Source organism: Microtus ochrogaster, chromosome 4 (assembly GCF_000317375.1).
Source record: "Microtus ochrogaster isolate Prairie Vole_2 chromosome 4, MicOch1.0, whole genome shotgun sequence".
Lineage (NCBI taxonomy): Eukaryota > Metazoa > Chordata > Mammalia > Rodentia > Cricetidae > Microtus > Microtus ochrogaster.
This window is the reverse complement of record NC_022011.1, coordinates 91,517,977-91,537,800: the sequence shown is the minus strand read 5'-3', so window position 1 is coordinate 91,537,800 and position 19,824 is coordinate 91,517,977. Positions and strand designations below refer to the sequence as shown.

The following is a 19,824-nucleotide window of genomic DNA, read 5'->3' as shown; positions in this document are numbered from 1 at the left end:
AAGATTGGACAGTATGGTCGACTAGTGTGCACTAGGCACGTACTGGAAGATTGGACAGTATGGTCGACTAGTGTGCACTAGGCACGTACTGGAAGCTACCTACTCACAGCACATTTTCAAGGCTGACAACCATCTCAGGAGGGATGTGATTATCAGTCACTGTTTGAACAGAGGAAAGACTAACACTTGGGGAAATTAAGTTCACCTGACAATGGTCAACCAGTGAACTACGACTGTGTTCCTGATGACTACTGGGCTGGGCTACCCCTCCCAGCAGCTGGACCATCATTATCTGGACAAGGAAAAAGTGGGAGAAAAAGACTAGAAACCTTAGCTGAGAAAATGTTACATCCAAATATGGTTATCAAAATTAGAGATCAGGAACAGAGGCTCATGGTGGGAACAGAAGTTTTCACACCATGTGACTTGGGCAGCTCTTCAACAGATGGACATCTGCCTCCTGCTTCAGGCCAACTATGGTCATGGATAGTGTCATTGAAAACCAGAAGTAACCACAGGCAGTAAAGAATTAACTGGGAAACAAGCAGGGAAGCTCTTTATCCAGGCTGTACACAGAAGTCATGATAAAAAACAAAAACCAAACAAAGAAACAAAAACCAATGAATCAGCGACCAACCCCCCCCCCCAAAAAAAAAGCCAGAAACATATACCAGTAAACACATACATAAACCACCACAGCCAAGACAAGTGAAGACACAAAAAGGTGAACACATGGCCTCGAAAAACTGGAATCATCTTGTTCTGGACCGTGTAGTTTACTGAAGCATGAGTGAAACATAAAATATCAAATGGTACCTCTAAAATGCTTGGCCAGGATCGGTGGTCTACCAGTCAAGAAGCCAGGGCTGGGTATGGCTAAGGGAATTACCCAGTGCTACGGGCTTCAGGGAATGGGAGGCTATGACCCAGTGTCTCAAGCTTTCCTCCTCTTGAGGGTCCCTGCTGGATAGGTTGGCCCCCTCCTAATTGGAGCCTTCAGGTGTCTCCCATTTCAAAGGTTTGACCAAACAGCATGTACTGTAACCTGGCTTGCTAAAGAAAGGTATTTCCTCTGCTTATATGTCTTATGATGCTTTTCTTTGAGATGTTTTAGTTAGACCGGGTTCCATAAACTTTTTCTGAAAAGAGCCAGACAATTAAATAATTCAGGAAGCAATGGGGCATATAGTATGTCAGCTCCAGAATGACTCAACTTTCTACATAGTGTCTGAGTGAATGGGTGTGGCTATATTTCCATAAAATAGGATTTTTAAAATTTTTGTTTTGATTTCGAAGACAGGGTCTTTCTGTGTAGCGTTGAAGTCTGTCTTGGAACTCACTCTGTAGACCAGGGTGGGTTCCAACTCACAGAGATCCTCCTGCCTCTGCCTCCTGAGTACTGGGATTAAAGGCGTGTGTCACCACCACCTAGTTCCATAAAATAATATTTTAAAAATCAGGTTCACAAATCATAGATTGCTATAGTTAGAATGCTAAGTGTCCCAGAAAATAAAGCTTCGTCACTCATAATTTTTATGTCTAAAGCAAATGAATGGACGATCACGAAACAGATACACAAGGACTCGCCACTAGAGTGCTCTTCAGAGGCAGCTGAAAGGGAAAGTGGAGTCTCTGGTTAATGATGCACGGAAGGGTTCTACTAGGATACTGCAACCTAGAGGTCTGAGGGCATAGTTCAAGGGTGAAAGTGCTTGACAACATGAGACCCTGGACTGGACATCCAGCACCGAAAAGATAAAAAATAACCACCTGGGTTGAACTTCTTATTTGGCCATTCAGTAACAAAAAACTTAGGTGAGGGGAAATGCTTCACCTGTTTTGAGTCTCAGTTTCTGCTCTTCTCAAATGAGAACAAAGATCACGGGTGTGCGTGTGTGTGTGTGCACTAGTCTATAAGCGTTCCTGTGCAAGTATGTGCATATGCGTTCTACATCAGCTTCACTAACACACAATGATGAGCCTCCTCCTCATAGCTATGGAGTTATAGTTTCAAAATGAGAGTGTCTTTAAAATATAGACGTTAAAAATACAAAAGTCGTCCTTCCATTTCTATAGACTACCAAAGATGATGGCACCATGACCTAAACACCACCACAAACGTAATGAGAAAGATGGTGCCAATCACAAGGATGAAGCTCTGTCCTCATCCATGCAGCCATGAGAACATGCTCTCTAAACAGGTACCATTCTTTCGGTGTTTACTTCCCACTTACAATAGGTAGGATGATCAAGTGGTTAACTAATAATTCTTTAATTTAAAAAGTTGCAATTCCCTGGAGATTCAAAGAACTTAGAAGTTGGAAGACTGTGTCATTTCTCTGGCCCAACATTATATGTCACCTAATATGGACAAGATGAATCTAGCAGGAAGAGTCATAGGTGTTGTGACTTTGATAGCTAATTCTGTCTGCTTAACTTAGTTGAACGTCTTTAAAAAAAAGGTACTGGGTGGAAACACTACATGGAGTCCCCTTTATTGGCACAGTTCTGCTGTTCATGATGTTCTGAAATTACTACTTAGGGAATTACTCTAAATAAACAATTCATAAAAAGAAATTTTGTGGCACATAGGATTTGACTACCTATGGTCATAGGTGTAGAAGGACCATCTTGCAGAATATGCCCTACAGACCAGACAACACTGCATTTGGACAATCTCTGTTTATGTCTTTCGTGTAAAGAGGGTGTAAAGTCAGGGACAATCCCACAAAAAGTAGGTTTGCAAAGGGTCTGGGATCTCCAGTGGAAAGGAGCAACTGAAATGATACCTGCTTGGAATCGCCTGGATATGACTTTCTTTTGGATTTTGACTAACATTAGGGAAGAGCCTGAGACTGTCGGGATAACAACAGACATGCAGCGTTCACTGTCGATGGAAACTCCAATGGAAGTAAAGCCTGGCTATTTTAGACTTACGACACTTAAACGCTATCCTCACCTTCCTTTGTGAACGGGCTCAGAAAGACATCTTTTGTTTACAGTTTACTTTTAATATCATTATTCATCTACAGCCGTGGTTCTCAGACTTTGTGGTCCAACAAGACTACCTTACAGAACCTGTTGAAAGTGTAGACTCCAGGCCTGACCTGTGATGCCCATTTCCCCTGGAGAAAAGTTCACAGGAGCATCTTTTCACGAGCTGTGGCTGGAAATAGCAGACTTCCACAGTCAGATAACAATCATCACACAAAGATGACCGCACTGAGTACTTAGAGACCGTCACCATGGTTCATTCACCTTAGCAGTTTCTTTGCACGCACACAAAGATGGCCACACTGAGTTCTTAGAGACTGTAAGCATGGTTCATTCACCTTTGCAGTTTCTTTGCACGAGCAGAATCTTTTCCATTGCTTGGTCAACCCCACGATGTCTACATATCTTGTCATACAGACACACACACACACACATACACACGCATCCCACATAAAACCTGGGCTGCTGGGCCTCTTGTGAAAAGCAGGTGCCTTTTGTCATACATACTTGACCTGCACGGAGCATACTCAACAGTCTTTGTCCCGTGCTGAAGAAAGCAAGTTCCAACAGGTTCTCGCTCTTGCTTCATCTCCGTCCTCCAGTGGTACAAGGGAGCACAAGCCTGGAAACAAAGGTTTGGTCCATGACACAAGAATCCTCTCAAAAATCAATGATCCACCTACCTATGCTAACTCAGAGCACAAGAGCCCCATCTAAACATTGGAAATTCACAACTACCCTCTGCTTTATCTCAAAGGTGAATAAAGATATTAATAGAAGTATTCTTTCCCTCTAGGTGGTGGTGGAAATTCCAGCCCTTGGGAGGCAGAAGCAAGTGGATCTCTGTGAATTCAAGGCCAGTCTGGTCTACAGAGCTAGTTCCATGACTGCCAGGGCTACATGGAGAAACCCCATCTTGTTTTTTAAAAAGGGGGGGGGGGGACTGGAGAGGTGGCTCAGCAGTTAAGTGAGCTGGCTATTCTTTCAGAAGACCTAGGTTCTACTTCCAGAACCCATATGATAGCTCACAACTGTCTGTAACTCCAGTTCCAGGGCATCCATCTTCACATAGACACACATGCCGACCAAACAACAATACACATAAAATAAATTAAAAAACCAAATAAATCATCTTTTAAAAATTAAAGTATTGTTTTAGATTCTCTGTCCTTCTAAACCTTTCAGGTAAGATCGGGAATAGATTTTTCTGAAGACTATACCTGTAGTCCACACTGGTGTTTTCAGAAGTCAGCAGAGCTCTCGCTCCAAGTAAATTATTTCTAGACGTTATGCGCTGAACTTAAGGTCACAGCCTGAGTCAATTCCTGAACTACATCACATCCTCGAGCTTGCGGGAGATACCCCGCAGTGATGCAGCCAGAAATGAGAGTAATAAACAAAAAATACCCTGCTGGGCGCCGCGCTTCTTCTGCGGACTTTCCAAATAAACTTCCCAAAGGTCCAATTTCAATATCTCACAGGAGCAGTGAAGTGATGAGTGTTTTAATGGCTTACAAAACTTCCAAAAGTTCAACAGTTTAAGTGGCCGGAAGAAAGCTCAGCTTATTTCTACACTAACTTTTAAGAGAGACTCTGACCTTGGACTATTTCATCCCCAGTCTGTGGAACCTAAAGCAAGAGCCGTGACTTCTCTGCACATCCCCGACTCTCAGAGAGGACGAGCAGCGTGTAGAGCTGCGGTTTGCTCCGTGTATCTTTCCTCCTCACGTGCCCCTTCTCACACTTTCAGCTCTACGTGCTAACACTTGATGGATCCCCTCATATCCTACTGAAACCCCAACTCTTCAGCAGCTTTCCCGTAATACCCCAACAACACATTACAAAAAATGGTAAGTAAAAATGAAATTAAAAGTGACCACTGAACGGAAGGAGATGGCTGGATAAAAATCAACAAAGCACTCTCCAGGTAGAAAGGACATAAACACTGGGTAATGGCTGAAATGGAAAAGACTAGGTATGGTTTATGTGAAAGAAATAAACCGAAAGACAAATGTCACTGACATGTCTAAGATGGACTGAGGTAACACAGAAGGACAGCCCTTAACTTTTATGTCAACTTGACAAAGGTTAGAGTCATTTTGGAAGAGGGAACCTCAATGGAAAAAAAAAATGCCCTCGCCAAATTAGCATGTGGGGAATCTTCTCGACGGAAGATTGGTGTGGGACACAACTCACGTGGGTGGGGCCGGCCCTGGACTGGTGATCTTGAGTACTATAAGACAGCAGGCCTAGCCAGTCATGAGGAGCAGCCCAGTAAGCAGGACCCTCCATGGCTTCTGCCTGCTTTTCACCCCTGACTTCCTAGGATAATGACCTGTAAAGTGGAACTGTGTGCTGAAATAAACCTCCTCGGGTTGCTTACGGTGCCCGTGTTTATCACAGCAAACCCTACTGACAACAAACCTGGCTCTAGTTGGCCTTATGTGCCAGTTCGATCAAATTCGGGGATAGGAAGCCACTTTACTGTTTTAATCGAGAGGGTGAAATGCTAATCCCCTTAAGTCTTGCTATGCAAAACAGGTTGTGGTGGGGGCTTGAGGAAGCTGACAGATGAGAAGAACAATCACACTGGCCTGGGTGAGCGATGGTGGTGGCTCACTGCAGCGCAGATCACAAAGATGGAGATCTATTGATAGAAGAGGCCTTTTGGAGGTGGATATGTTTTGATAGGGATCACTGATAGGCAGTGGGAAGCCACACATGCCAGAGAAGTCATCCAGGAATAAGTGACCTCTGCTTGTTTGCTCATTCTCTATGGCAGAGGATAACAAGAATCCCACTTAGATCCTAATCATTCAGAGTAGACTATTAGAAAACTAAGAAGGGCAGACAGATAATTTAGGGATATGTCTCTAAGGATTTAGGGCCAACTAATAGCTAGAGATATTGATTGGGAGATTAATATATACGGAGTGTATTCACAGATATGGAGCAAGAAAGGAGCATCTAGGTAAACAGTTCAGTGAGGGAAAACAATGGACCCTTTAGTAGAGCTCAAAGGCACCACAATATTTAGTAACTGAAGAAGGATCATTACCGAGGCATCAAAAATGTGAGCAAGATGGGGGGATAAAACATGAGCATACAGAGCCTCATAAACAAAGAGATGAAAAAGACTAAGTCTGACATGGAGGCAGGCCGTAGTCATTTCAGAACCTGGAAGGTAAAGGCTGGAAGACTGGGCATCCAATGGCAGCCCAGCTACAGAGTGAGATCATGGCTCAGGGTGGTGAGGGGGTTAGCTGCAAAGTGTGTGGGGAGGAGAGATGGCTGCAGAAGGGGCTCAGAGATGGCTGCTTTGCCAGGAGCCAGGTTAGGTCCCCAGCACCCACATGGCAGTTAACAGCTGTCTGCAACTCCAGTAACAGGGGAGCTGAGGCTTTCTTCTGCCTTCCCTTAGCACTGCACACGTGTAGTGCAGAGACTTAAAAGCAGGCAAAACACCCCATTCACAAAATAAAACTGTTTTAATTAAAAAAAAATGGTGTGCAGGAGAACGGGGGATTGACTTTGTTTGATGGTGCAAAGAGGAAAGAATAACAAAGTATCCATGCAGAAAGTAAAACAGCACAACAAACATCTCTTTCAAAACGACGTAGCTGTAAAGTTTTAATAACCTTGAAGTCTGCGTGACCTTGGTTTTGCCTTCTCCTGTGTGTGGCTCGGGTTCCTGGGAGGAGAACGTTGGGAATGGAGACGGTTCTGTTAAAAGGACAAAATAACTGTCTGGACAGAGGACGAGGCTGCAGCAGAACGGAAGACTAGAGGGTGGTTTGCAGTGTTTGTTTGATGGGGGTTTTTGTTATTTTGGGGTTTTGTTTTGTTTTGTTGGGGTTTTAAAAAAATTGAAAGCATTTGATTAGTCAAAGCCATTCTCTTCTTAATGATGGACAGAAATAAACTGACAGAAATAAACTGGCGGGGATGACCATGGAGCAGAAAAAATGAACAGCGAAGGCAAGGAGGGAGAAGAAGACGGTAATCTCAGCAGAGGATGAGGGACAGTACGCTCACACTGTCGGCCTTGGATCATGGCTGTTATTTCATTATACCTTGCGCCCTTGGACAGACCAACTTGAACATATAACAAGTCCTGTGCACCACCCAAACTAGCCCACACACGTGAGATAATTCATAGACTTACCAGGATTTTATCCTGCTTTGACCTCACAGAGGCTCCAAACCACTGGTGGGACTTGAACTCCAGGGGGTCATCTTTGGCAAAATCACGATTACCTGGAAAAGAATGTTTAGAGTGGTCAAAAACACAGCAGACTGTTCTTAGTACAAGAAACTGTATTTCTATCCCGCCAGGTTTAGAATAATGTGTGCGTGTGCCTGCGTGCGTGCGTGCGTGCGTGTATGTGTGTGTGTTTGCATGGTGGGGAAGGGGGCATGCCATTAGTCCCAGCAATCAGGAGGCAGAGGCAGGTGGACCTCTGTGAGTTCAAAGGATAGTATACCTTTGATTACTCAGACACTTTGACAACACTGATACAGCTTAGGAATGTTAGCTAGTCATAAAAATGTGTGGGGCAGGAGAGATGACTCGGTGCTTAAAGTCCCTGCTGCTCTTGCAGGGTCCTGGGGCTCAGTTCCCAGGACCCACTTAGCAGTTCACAACCATCTGTAACTCCAGTCCCAGGACACCCTCTCCTGCTGTCCATGAACCCTGCACACACACAGTGCACATACATACATACTGTCAAAACAGTCATACACACAGACTTGAAATTAAATCTTAAAAAAGGAAAAGAATGACTTGTAAATGTCTAAAGTTTGCTGTGAACACTATTAGTTATCATATCACAGATGTGGAGAAGTAATTTTAAACCAGGTTTTTCAGTTCAATTATTTAAATTGCTAAATAACTGTAGCAAACACTGTAATCATATGTTGTGTTCCTAGGCATTCCTGCTGTAGCATAAACATATGTACGAATATCAAGTCACATGAAATTCTTAAAAATGGCAAAGGATAGTAAAAGACATAGTAAGATGAGTGCCCCCATGATGTCACATGTATATACACACAGACACACACAAATAAAGCTATGTTACAAAGAAATGACCTCTGCGAATATTTCTGGCTTCTATCCTAAAGAAGGCTCTCATGAACATAAGGCATATATCTTCATCTATAAAAAGGTATTTCAAGACAAATATCTAAATTTAGATACACTAAAATTATTACTATCATAGATATCTTTTTCCCTCCAAGCAACAGTTATGGAAAATCTCTGACATCATCTTTAGTATCATACAATACCCCATTCCACGGCCATATTATAGTTAAATGAATCCCTTGCACCTCTTACTGTTTCCAAAGTAGGGCTATTTCAGTTTTATGGAACCTCCATATACCCTCAAATCACATCTATGTGTTCGTCCACTACACATAGACATCTCAAGAAAGCAAATCACTGGGGTCTAGGACACAAGCTCACAGGTAGAGTGATAAAAACCTCTAAGAACATGGCACACTAGCAAGAATTATTCTAAGGGATAGACTTCTACCAAAGCCCCCAAGATATGCCTATCATGAGCTGTAAGTCTTCCCTTCTGCCTGTCTTCAGTCCATGGAACTAGGTAGTCTTATTTCGGCACACAGCCTTTGAAGTCAAGGCTCATCTGCCTGGAAAACTTCATTCCTTCCCCCTTGAAATTCTGATACTTCCTGAAAATCCAGCTGCTAGTCACTCATGACCTAATGCGTGAGGTCATGGCTTCTTATGGAAACACACGTCGACTACAATACAATTCTGCGAACCTATGAACACAGTTGTACAGCAGCAACAAAGGAGTACCTTCCAGATCAGCAGTTCTCAGCCTGTGAGTCACAGCCCCTTGGGTCACTTATCAGATATTTACATTATGGTTCATAACAGTTATGGCCAGTCAGTGGTGGTGCACACCTTTAATCCCAACACTTGGGAGGCAGAGGCAGGCAGCTCTCTGTGAATTTGAGGCCAGCTGGTCTAAAGAAAGAATGAGTTATAGAACAGGCTCCAAAGCTACAGAGAAACCCTGTCTAGAAGGAAAATAAAATATAGTTATGAGGTAACAACAAAATAATTTTATGGTTGGGGGAACACCACAACATGAGGAACTTACTAAAAGGTCAGAGCATTAGGAAGGTCGAGAACCTCTGCTCTAGAACAAGAAAAAGCTTTTCACAAAGAAATGGAAGAGTAGATCATCCTCAACTTCTAAGAGTGTTGACTTAAGGGTTATGCTCTACAATTAGTGGCGGAAAAGCCAGGAACACCGTTGTCAAGGGCCTTTCTGCCATGCTGCGAATGGCCTCCCAGGGACTGTCCAAACACCCTCTGTGTTAAGTCATGTTTCTTCAGTTATTTAGTCCTGATTGTTTGGAAAAAGTTTTTTCTTTGTAAAATGTTATTTACATTTTTTCCACTTTCCAAAACTATCTTAAATACTTTTCTCAGTAAGGGTCCTGTGTTCTAATTTTGTACTCAGTAGCATGAGCTGTTGCTGTGTGCTGTCAAGTAGCAAAAGCTCGTCATAGCCACTATGGTCTAACTCTCTCTTTAAAAGCAAAGTACAGACAGCTGAAGAAATGGCTCAGGGGACCCCTGAGTACAGCTCCCAGTATCCAAGCAAGGTGACTCACAGCCTGAGGATCCAACGGCCTCTGAGGATACTTGCATACAAATGGCACAGACATTCAAAAATACATATAATTAAAAACTAAATCTTTGAAAACAGTATAGAAATAAGAAAATAAAATGGAATAGAAAATACTTCCTGCTACACTTTTCAGAGTCTCCAGGCACTAGCTATCCTGGGACACAGGTCCTTCTAGCAGACAACCCACAGACAATCTCAGTGGGTTTTCTGGGAGGCACCTACGTCTTGCTCCAAAGCACTCTCCCTTGGGAACCTGGAGACTCCAGGCAGTTCTAGTCCTGACTAGTCCTGACCTTGCCGACCACCTGGAAGAGCAATAGCCAAAACCCTCCAGAGCCTGAAAGCCAAGTGTAGCATGGATGTGTACTGATAGACTCGGGGAACGGCTGTGCACTGCCTCGTCCCCACAGGGCAGAGAGACCAACAAGTAATGTCCCGTAAACTGATGGGCCATCGAAGACACCTGCCTGCTGTGGAAGTCTCCATGTGTATATGCAGCACCCCTCATTTGAGAAAAGCATATGTGCCCCCGTGTAAGGACAAGCTCCTGGAGTCCTCTTCCTTTTCCATGAGGACGAGAGTCAGAGCTATCGCTCCATCTGCTGCTCGGGGATATCCCCAGCATCTGTGACAGCCCCATCTATAACAGATGCCACTGTCTGGGGTGTGTGGAAATCCTGGTGGGTCCTGGAACCTCAGAGTGAACCCATGCCATGGCCTGCGGAGGTTGATTCTTGCAACTTCCTTTTTCTCCAAGCTGGTGGCTGCAGAGGTGGGAGACCCTTTGCGGGAAGAAAGAGCCAGAGCTGGGGTTTGGGGGAAAGTGGACTAGTTTTGAGGCAGGAAGGCTGAAGAATTTGGAAGCGGTCACAAATATCATGAGGAGAGATGTGTAGGGATGAGGCCCCTGTGACCTTGTGTATGGCCTGACGCAACCCCAGCTCTACTTCTGGGGACCTCTGCCCTAGTTGGTCGAGTCCTACAGGATGCCCAACTACACACAGCCCTTCTCCTAGGTGTTGGTGAAGAATCTGCCGCTGACCAAGGAAGACCAAGCCACAGCAGTCGGCTGTGACCTCCAGGGTGTCAGCGCCGAGTCTTGTAGAATGCTGTGCAGGTATGGAGCGACATCCGAGGAGTGATGAGCAAGCATGTGGCCCTGACACCAGAGAACAGTTCCTGCAGTCCCCAGTCAGTGCTGGAGCCAAGCTGGAGTCCAAGAGACTGGACCCCTGGTGAAGAACGGCCTTCTCCCCCTACGAGGGTACTTCAAATACTTTTCCCAGAACTCACTTCCTCTTTGCAAATGAATCATACAAGGAAAAGGGAGGCTTTCCTAGAACCACACGGGGAAGCCTTCCTCCTATGGCCTTTTCCCTCTGCAGAGTTTTCTTCCATTTGCTTGCTTGCTTTTGGGTTTTTTTCTGTTTGGTTCCTATGGTGTGGATGCCACTATCAAGCCCACTGTGGGGATAGGAGACACCACTGTTATGCACACAATAGCCCAGAGTGCGTCCTCAAAAGCATTTGTATTGCTGTTGGGACGTTTAAAATATATTACAGGAAAGAAGAAAAGAAGAAAGAAGAAGAAGGAGGAGGAGGAGGAGGAAGAGGAGGTAGGAAGGAAGGAAAGAAAGAAAGAAAGAAAGAAAGAAAGAAAGAAAGAAAGAAAGAAAGAAAGAAAGAAAGAAAGAAAGAACACCTCTTGCCATGACTTTCATGGACCAGTCTGTGTGAATGCTAGAACTAACGAAAACTAGAAAATGCATTCAAGGTTTATATATTTGGTTTTATACTTGTCAACAAATAAAAAAATCCATAGTTTTTTCCATTTGAAAAATTACTTACCACTTAGTGAGAACAAACCAACACCCGTCAGAAGTTTGTTTTTGTTTTTCAAAAAGCATCAAACATCAGACGTGGTGCATTTTGATGAAAGCAGAAGTTTTAAGGCAGGCATGGTTATGTCGTCTGTAATCACTACACTCAGGACACTGAGACAGGTAATTCATGAGTTTGAAGTCAGCCTGTTGAGCCTATACAGCAAGTAGACCCCATGGTGGTTTGGAAAAAAAATGCCCCCAAAAGGAGTGGTGCTAATGGGAGGTGTGGTCTTGCTGGAGGAAGTGTGTCCCTGCGGAGGTGGGCTCTGAGGTTCCATGGATGCTCAAGATACCACTCAGGGTCTCAGACCACTTGCCTTTGCCTTCTGAGCAAGATGCAGCCAGCAACATGTCTACCTGCACACTGCTATGAACTAAACCTCTGAACTGGAAGCGCTCACCTCAACTAAATGTTCTCCTTTATAGGAATTGCCATGGTTATGGTGTCTCTTTACAGCAATAGAAACCTAAGGCAACCCTATCTTAAAAAACAAAACAAAACAAAGCAAAAGCAAACCAGAGTAGTAGAAGTCTTAGTTTCCTTAGTGTAGGAATTCTCAATCTTCCTAATGTTGCAACCCTTTAATACAGCTCCTCATAGCGGGTTGACCCCCATGCATAAAATTATTTTCGTTGCTACTTCATAACTGTAATTTTGTTACTGTTATGAATCGTAATATGAAAAGTTTTGGAGACAGAGGTTTGTCAGTGGGGTCACAGCCCATAACTTGAGAACCACCGCCTTCAGTAAGGGATGTTTTGTTTCATGGAGGGGCACTCATTTCAAAAATAACCTTGGAGATTCTCTGAAACTAAGAATTGTTTAGAATCACTATGTTATTAAAAGTTCCAGTCGCACTGCTGGAGGGAGGTGCAGAGGTTGAAAGCACTGGGTGCTCATCTGGAGGGCCCCAGGGACTCCTAGCACCCACATGCTGGCTCAGACCACCAGTACCTCCAGTTCCCAGGGATCCAGCACTCTTTTCTAACCTCCACGGCTACTGTGCACACAATGCACAGACATACATGCAGACAAAACACTCCTACACATAAATAAAGACATAAACCTTTAAAAAACAATTCAGCTGCATCACTAAACGCAGCTGATATAACACACTGGCCTAGCCTGACACTGAAAGTTAAGTCAATAATCCACAAAAATACACACACACACACAGACACACACACATACACACATACCACACACATACACACATATACATACACACAAACATACCACATACACACATACTCACTCCACACACATACACACATATACATACACACACAAACACACCACATACACACACACTCACATCACACACATACATACATACACACACAAACACACCACATGCACACACACTCACACCACACACATACATACATACACACCCACACATACACACACACTACAGACACACATACATATACAAACATACACACACAGACACACACACATACACACCCACACTGCCTCCAGCTTCAACAGCCACATCTAACGGCCATCTATTCAAGAAGCTTACTCCAAAGGAAGTTTGTCTTCACTAATCAGAATTTTCTTTGCAGAGCCCAAGTCTTAAAATACTAGATCCCACATCAGACAGTGGCTTCTCTGAAAGGAAGCGTGAATAGAGTGGGCGGGAGGAAGCGAGGAAAGGCCACTCTCCAAACAAACCCACAAACAGCTCATTCAGGACCTGGCCGGAGCTGGCAGGCATTCTGGAACACATGAGGGAAGTAAATATTTTGAGTCACAGCCCTGAAGTCACCGTTCTCGCTATGCTGGAACGCCCAGACTGCTGGACGGAGGAGCTACCCTTGAAAAGGAAACAGAACACAGACTAGGGATTCTGGAACTGGGAGAAAGGCTTCTTGTTTGTCTGTTTGCTTGCTTGCTTGTTTTTGTCTTTTACCTCAAACACCACGTCACCTCAAGACTGCAAAGATTTCTGTCTATAATTACAAAATGTGTTAGACAATTGGCTTGTGTTATCCAAAACACTACAGAGTAGGCCTGGGTAGAGTGGCACGCCTTTAATTCCAGCACTTAGAAGGCAGAGGCAGACGAATCTCTGTGAGTTGGAGGACAGCCTGGTCTACAGAGTGAGCTCCAGGGCAGCCAGAGCTGTTACAGAGAAACCCTGCCTCAAAATAAATGAATTAAATAAATACAATCATGAGGCAAATAACTAGAGACTTGAAAATTAAACATCCACTTTTTTCGAGCTTCCAAAATTTGTCATTTGCACCTCTCCAAACCCCCATGATGAGATGCTGGAGGAGAGAAGCTGTGACCAGAGCATCTGCACCTCACCAAACCCCCATGATGAGATGCTGGAGGAGAGAAGCTGCCCCCAGAGCACACTGTCACAGCCTCCGGGAGCGCCCACTACTAACTAATTCCTTGGTCTCCTCTTTCCAAGGTTTCACAAGCTCCTGCCAGGCATTGGCATTCGGTTTGCTGGAGAACTGGAACAGAATTAACATACCGCTGAATTTTAAGAGGAGGATATCCTGCTTCCCCAAAGCTAAGTGTTTGTCTCTTCTTCTTGTGCCTAGAGAACATCTTTTGGAACAAGATTAGACCACTCTTTTTTTAAAAAGAGACATGCTGATTACTAAAAAGAAATAAGAGAATAAGCTTTTATTTAGAAGTTAAATGTGGTTTTAGTCATTTGGTTCCCAATCTCTACTATGGCTTTTATGACTAATGAGATGATTTAGGTCTTTAAAGAATTTGCTTTTTGTTTGCTAGCATAAGTTATTAAAACAATGTCATCCCACATTAATCCCTGAATAAAACACACACTTTAAAAACCTCCTCAAGTAGGTTTTTTTCCTCAGCTTCAACTCAGATATTACTAAAAATAAATTTGGTTAAAAGAAAAAAAAAATCTCCTGATTGAATTTATTATTTATGTGAAACTTGAGAGGTCAAAGGAAGAAATCTCTTTGATCATACATTAAACCCTCTGTCTAAATGCTAGGAACACAGCAGTAAATGAGACACAAGGCCTGTGCTTTCCGTGGTGGAGGAACACAGATGTGGGGGCAGTATGGTTATGACCTCTCTCACTCTGTCGCTCACCAGGGTTGATCTGGCTGGCTCGGTGTGTGTCCCCTCTCTCCCTCATACTGTATGTGTGTCCCTCCCAAAGCTGCAAGCACAGAACCATGTAAAGACATCGTCTGCCTAAGATGCTATCCTCTAAGGGTAAACAAATCTTGGCAAAGTGTATCCAGAAGAGAGCGGCTGAAGCTCATTTTCCGGGTACCAACATTATTTATTTATAGTTATTCAGACTCCTCCCCCTTGGTCCCATGAGCAACCTCCGAGGTTCTGCAGGAACACTGCACAAAGAACACAGGCCTGAGGGACAGCACTGCTCTCTCAATGCTGGATTGTTCCCTTCTAGTGTTGGGAAGGAAGTGAGCTGAAAGCCCCAAACAGTTTCAAACAAAATCTCTTTACTGGAGACTTCAAAAGAAAAAAATAAAACCAACCCGTCTCGAAAGAGTGGGTATGAGTCGGATCAAAGTGTGAGAAGGTGGATTTAAAGAGCTCATGTGAGGCCAGTTTGTTAAATGTGGCAGATATTAAATAAGACAAGATTAGCTATATGTTAGTTAATCAATAATAAAAGAACTGGACAAAATTATCTACTGCTATCAGACCTCCAATCACACAGTTCTGAACCAGGGGATGACTGATTCTAACAGGAGAAACACACCCATTAAAGGAGAAATCTTTGGTCTAAATTCATGGTGTAGCAAGGAGGAAAAGAAGGATGTTTCATTTGTCTTAACTTTGTAATGTATAAGGCTACTTAGTCTAGACATATCTGAGAGGCAAAAACTCACCAACCGGAGGAAGTTAAACTTACAGGAATATGTTTTGGAGTGAGCTGGAAAGTGTGTGCCACGGAGGCCAGTTTTACATTTGGTATTTAAAGCAAAGCCTAGGAATGTGTGGGGAAATAGCTCCACAACATTCTTCTGAATGAGAGTCTGCATGGCCAGGCTTGTCTACTGCCTGCAGCTGAGGCCTTCTGGAACCCAGCTTGAGTGTGGCAGCAGAAAGATGTTCAGGACGAAAAGAAGAGGATCCTACATCTGACCTTCTCGAGGAGCAAGGTAGGGCTTTCTTCTGCTTTCAGAAGACATGATTCGCAAGCATACAGCCAAGCCTGTATTACCATGTGAAGAAGCATGCCTTCCTTCCCCAGTGGAGACCAGAGAGGGGGACAGGCATGTGTTATAATGTACTGGATGTTGGATGTACACACCCATGCATGTGTACAGAGGCCAGAAAACTGGGTGTCCTTTATTGCTCTTGACTTACTCCCTTGAGACAGAGTCTCTCATTGGACCTGGAGCTACTCTGGTAGCCAGCATGCCCCCAAGTGACACTCTTGCTTTTGCCCATGACAGAGCTGGAATAAGAGGAACATGAGACCATGTCTAGCTGGAAAAGATTGACTCTTGTTTATATATATCTATATGTGTGTGTGTGTGTATATATATATGTATATCTATATCAATGCCCAGTTATATACATATATAAACTATATATAAAACTATATATATAAATATAAATATATATATATCTGGGCATTGATCAATCTGTTAGTGACATCTGCTTCCTTAGGAAAAGGGAAGAAACACGTGGCAATGAGAGGATTTTCCCCAAAGTCACAGTAATAGAAATTAAAACGCAAACCAAGACATAATTCACTCAGCAGCCACAATTATCTTTGTTTCTTTCCCTTTTCATAATTCCTTTTTCACGATTATTCTCTGTGCAATTTAGTAAGGGGCTGTAACAATCCTTTCTTCCCCTGCAGTATGCTTCGTCGTTAATAAAGTGAGGTCATAGTCAAGAGCTCCTTTGATCTACAAGACAACTCTGCTTTCTCTGACAAACTGGGAAACTGGAAACTGATACCAGCAAATGTCAATCAGTTTCCCAAGGTCATCAGTGTCTGAACCTGAATCCCCACCTTCTAACTCACGGCTGCATTCCAAATCTCCACAGCTGCCAACAGAAAAAGAACAAGGGAAGGAGGGAAGCCTGTTTATATAAACACAGCTCTTGCTGGAAGTGCTTCCAGCATAACCAATATCAATTTTTAAAACATACAAAGAGACTCTGGCCAATAGAATAATGCCACTCCACAAGAAAAATGTACATCCTGCTTCCCAGAATCTTCCCGAGGGAAGATCAATGGAAAATCACATGACCTAAAAGACTTGGCAGGTGTGAACAACTGCAGCACCTTGAGATGTCTGGGTGTATCCACGAGGAGGCAGGGCAGCCATCAGGAGAGGGAGGCAGCACTGAATCCTGCGGACACTGCTGGCCTTAGCTGAACAAACAAGGAACAAGCTGCTGGCCTCCCCCGTTGGCTCCAAGAGAAAGGTAGACTTGATGTCTGCCCGCTGAGGTTCATTTTAGATGCCTAACTCCTCGGACTGAAGGCAATAATAAATATGTGTTGTTTAAAGACATCTAGGGGCTGAAAGGAAAGCTCAGAGGCTGTGTCCCCACACCAGGTCCTGAGTTCAATTCCCAGTAATAAAAGAGAAGGGAACTACGGTTGACATAACTCATGACATCAGCATTAGGAAACTAACCTTGGCTAGGACAGAAAACAGAAGTACCAGACTGCATTAGCCTGCAGTATGGATGTCTCCAGTCTCATTGTTACCAGCGCAGTGTTTTGCTGCATGGATAAATACGCACCATATGCGTACCTCAGGCCCACAGAGGTCAGAAGAAGGCGTCAGAACCCTTGGAACTACGGTTACAGATGGCTATGAACCACCATGTAAGTGCTAAGAACCAAACACCAGTCCTCTACAAGGACAGCTAGTGCTCTTAACTGCTGAACCATCTCTCTGGCTCGCCGAACTTTTAAAAAACACATAAGAACACACCAAAATAAATGCATATAGGAGCCTGAACATCTTATTCCAATGATGTAAATGTAAAATTTGAATTATCTCTCATCTTCCTGAGCTTAACTTCTTTTTACTGCCACCACCTTGCTTGACATTAAAATATGTTCTAAAAATTAAATTATACTGCTATCAGTAATCAACATAATTTTTCCAAATATATTTTAGATAGAATTTTGTTAATGATTTTTTAAGCTACCTAAATCTATTTGAATACTCAAAATGATAATGATTCCTCAACTCTTTCATTTTTTTAAAAAAATTTTTTTGCATTACACCAAACATGGGATACATTCAAGATTAGAGAGGTAATCTGTAGCGGTCAGTGAGTCATGCCTCAGTTTGGCTCCCAGAAAAACAGCACAAATCTCCCAAGTTCTTGAGAGCTCCCTCTTCCCAGAAGAGATATAAACTTATCCTAATAGGTTTTCCCAAAATGTCTACATATTGACACTGCCGATTTAAATTGGAAGACATCTAAAACAACAGAGATACACAGAATTGCTGCAACACACACAGAAATCACGTCTACAGATCCCTCTCCCTGTGGATGTGGGGTGGTGGTGCCGAGCTGCTGCTTTTTAAAAAAGATTTGTCTTGTCCACACACAGGTTTGTGCATGGCTGGTGCCTTCCTAGGTCGGAAGAGGGTACTGGATCCCCTGGAAATGGCATTACATATGGTTGTCAGATGCCAAGTGGGTCCTGGGAACTGCCCATCCTCTGTAAGAGCAGCAACTATCTCAACCCCTGGGCCATCTCTCCAGCCCTGTTGCTACATTAAAACAAAAAATAGAACAAATGGGCCCGAGTACGGGGGCTTCTGATCCCTGCTGCTAGAAGACAGATCTCTTTAAGTTAAAAACTAGCCTGCGAGTTCTAGGTGACCCAAGGATACATCGTGAGACCCGGCCTTCAAATCAGAATGAGCAACCACACAGTCTGAACTAAGAGAATGGACAAACCACGTCTTACCTGTCGAATCGAATTCGATGGGCTGGCAGCGGCGGCTGGATGAGCACTCACATTTGAGGACCTGCCCTCCTTCCACAATCCCAGGCTGCGTTGTGTTGGCCTTCGGGGCTCCCACCAGGAGAAACGTCCTGCTAAAACACCAAAGGGCAGGTGATATTTCAAATGACACAGAGCAGAAGGTTTATATTATGATTTATGACCAAACATTATTCTGGGATTATCCACAAATACTTTTAAAAATTATTTTCAAAGTTCGGCGATGGTGGCGCACACCTTTAATCCCACTTGGAATGCAGAGGCAGGTGGATCTCTGTGAGCACAAGGCCAGCCTGGTCTACAAAGCGAGTTCTAGGGCAGCCAGGCTGTTACACAGAGAAACCTTGTCACAAAAAGTAAAAATTAAAAATTAAAAAAAATTTCTAAGAAACAAACCAAAAAAAAATAATTATTTTTGAATGGCATAATGTCCCATTATAAAATAATTTCTGCTGTATTCACTTTAAAATGTGTATTATCCAAACTGTGCATCTTAATTCTTTTAGATTTATTTATTTATGTAAGTGCTTTGCCTGCATGTCTGTCTGTGTCCATTTGTGCCTGGTGTTGAGTGGGACCCGCCAGGACAGGTGAGTCCCACAGCGGTGGCGGGTCCCAGGACAGGTGGGTCTCAGGACAGGTGAGTCCCACAGCAGTGGCGGGTCCCAGGACAGGTGGGTCTCAGGACAGGTGGGTCCCACAGCGGTGGCAGGTCCCAGGACAGGTGGGTCCCAGGACAGGTGGGTCCAAACTGCAGCAGCTGACAAGTACACCATGCAGACAGAGTTCGAGTGTGGAGTTTATTGAGATAAAGGGAAAAGGAAGGGAAGAGAAAATGGGGAAGGGAGGCAGAAAGCGGCCTCCTCAGAGAAAATGGCAGAAAAGGAAGGGAGGGGAGTGGGGCAGAGCTTGTCTCTTAAAGGGTCCTTGGCACCTGCGTAGAGTCAGGGACCTGCTTCCCATGCACAGAAGGGTGACACACTGCCAGGTTCCCGAGGGAGGGGCCGAGTGTGCCTGGATGCTAACACCTGGTACCTAAGTAGCTCAGAAGATGTTTATTGGATGCTCTGGAGCTGGGATTATAGGCTTCAATCCCAAACCATATGTCTTAAACACATAAGAGATGTTGGGCCAGTGACACAGTAATGGAGGTTGATGCCATCTGTAAACCTGAGTTCGAGTTCCAGAAGCTATATGGTAGAAGAAGACTGACTCCTGAAAGTTGTCCTCTGACCTCCATGTTTGCCATAGTCCACATGCCTACACACACATGCATGTTTGCTATAGTCCACATGCCTACACACA

At 43.9% G+C, this 19,824-nt stretch overlaps 1 protein-coding gene across 2 annotated transcripts in view; it reads right to left on the bottom strand.

The window, feature by feature from the left end:
- Itgav (integrin subunit alpha V) overlaps nucleotides 1-19,824 on the bottom strand; it is a 72,769-nt gene that overhangs the window by 41,863 nt on the left and 11,082 nt on the right. The window contains exons 2-4 of one of the 2 annotated variants that reach the window (XM_005346651.3): nucleotides 18,484-18,614; nucleotides 7,160-7,251; nucleotides 3,502-3,616 (exon numbers count right to left, since the gene is read on the bottom strand). In XM_005346651.3, the coding sequence (XP_005346708.1) occupies nucleotides 3,502-3,616; nucleotides 7,160-7,251; nucleotides 18,484-18,614 (338 nt within the window). The remainder of the gene's footprint in view (nucleotides 1-3,501; nucleotides 3,617-7,159; nucleotides 7,252-18,483; nucleotides 18,615-19,824) is intronic. The other variant, XM_005346652.3, reaches the window with a different exon arrangement.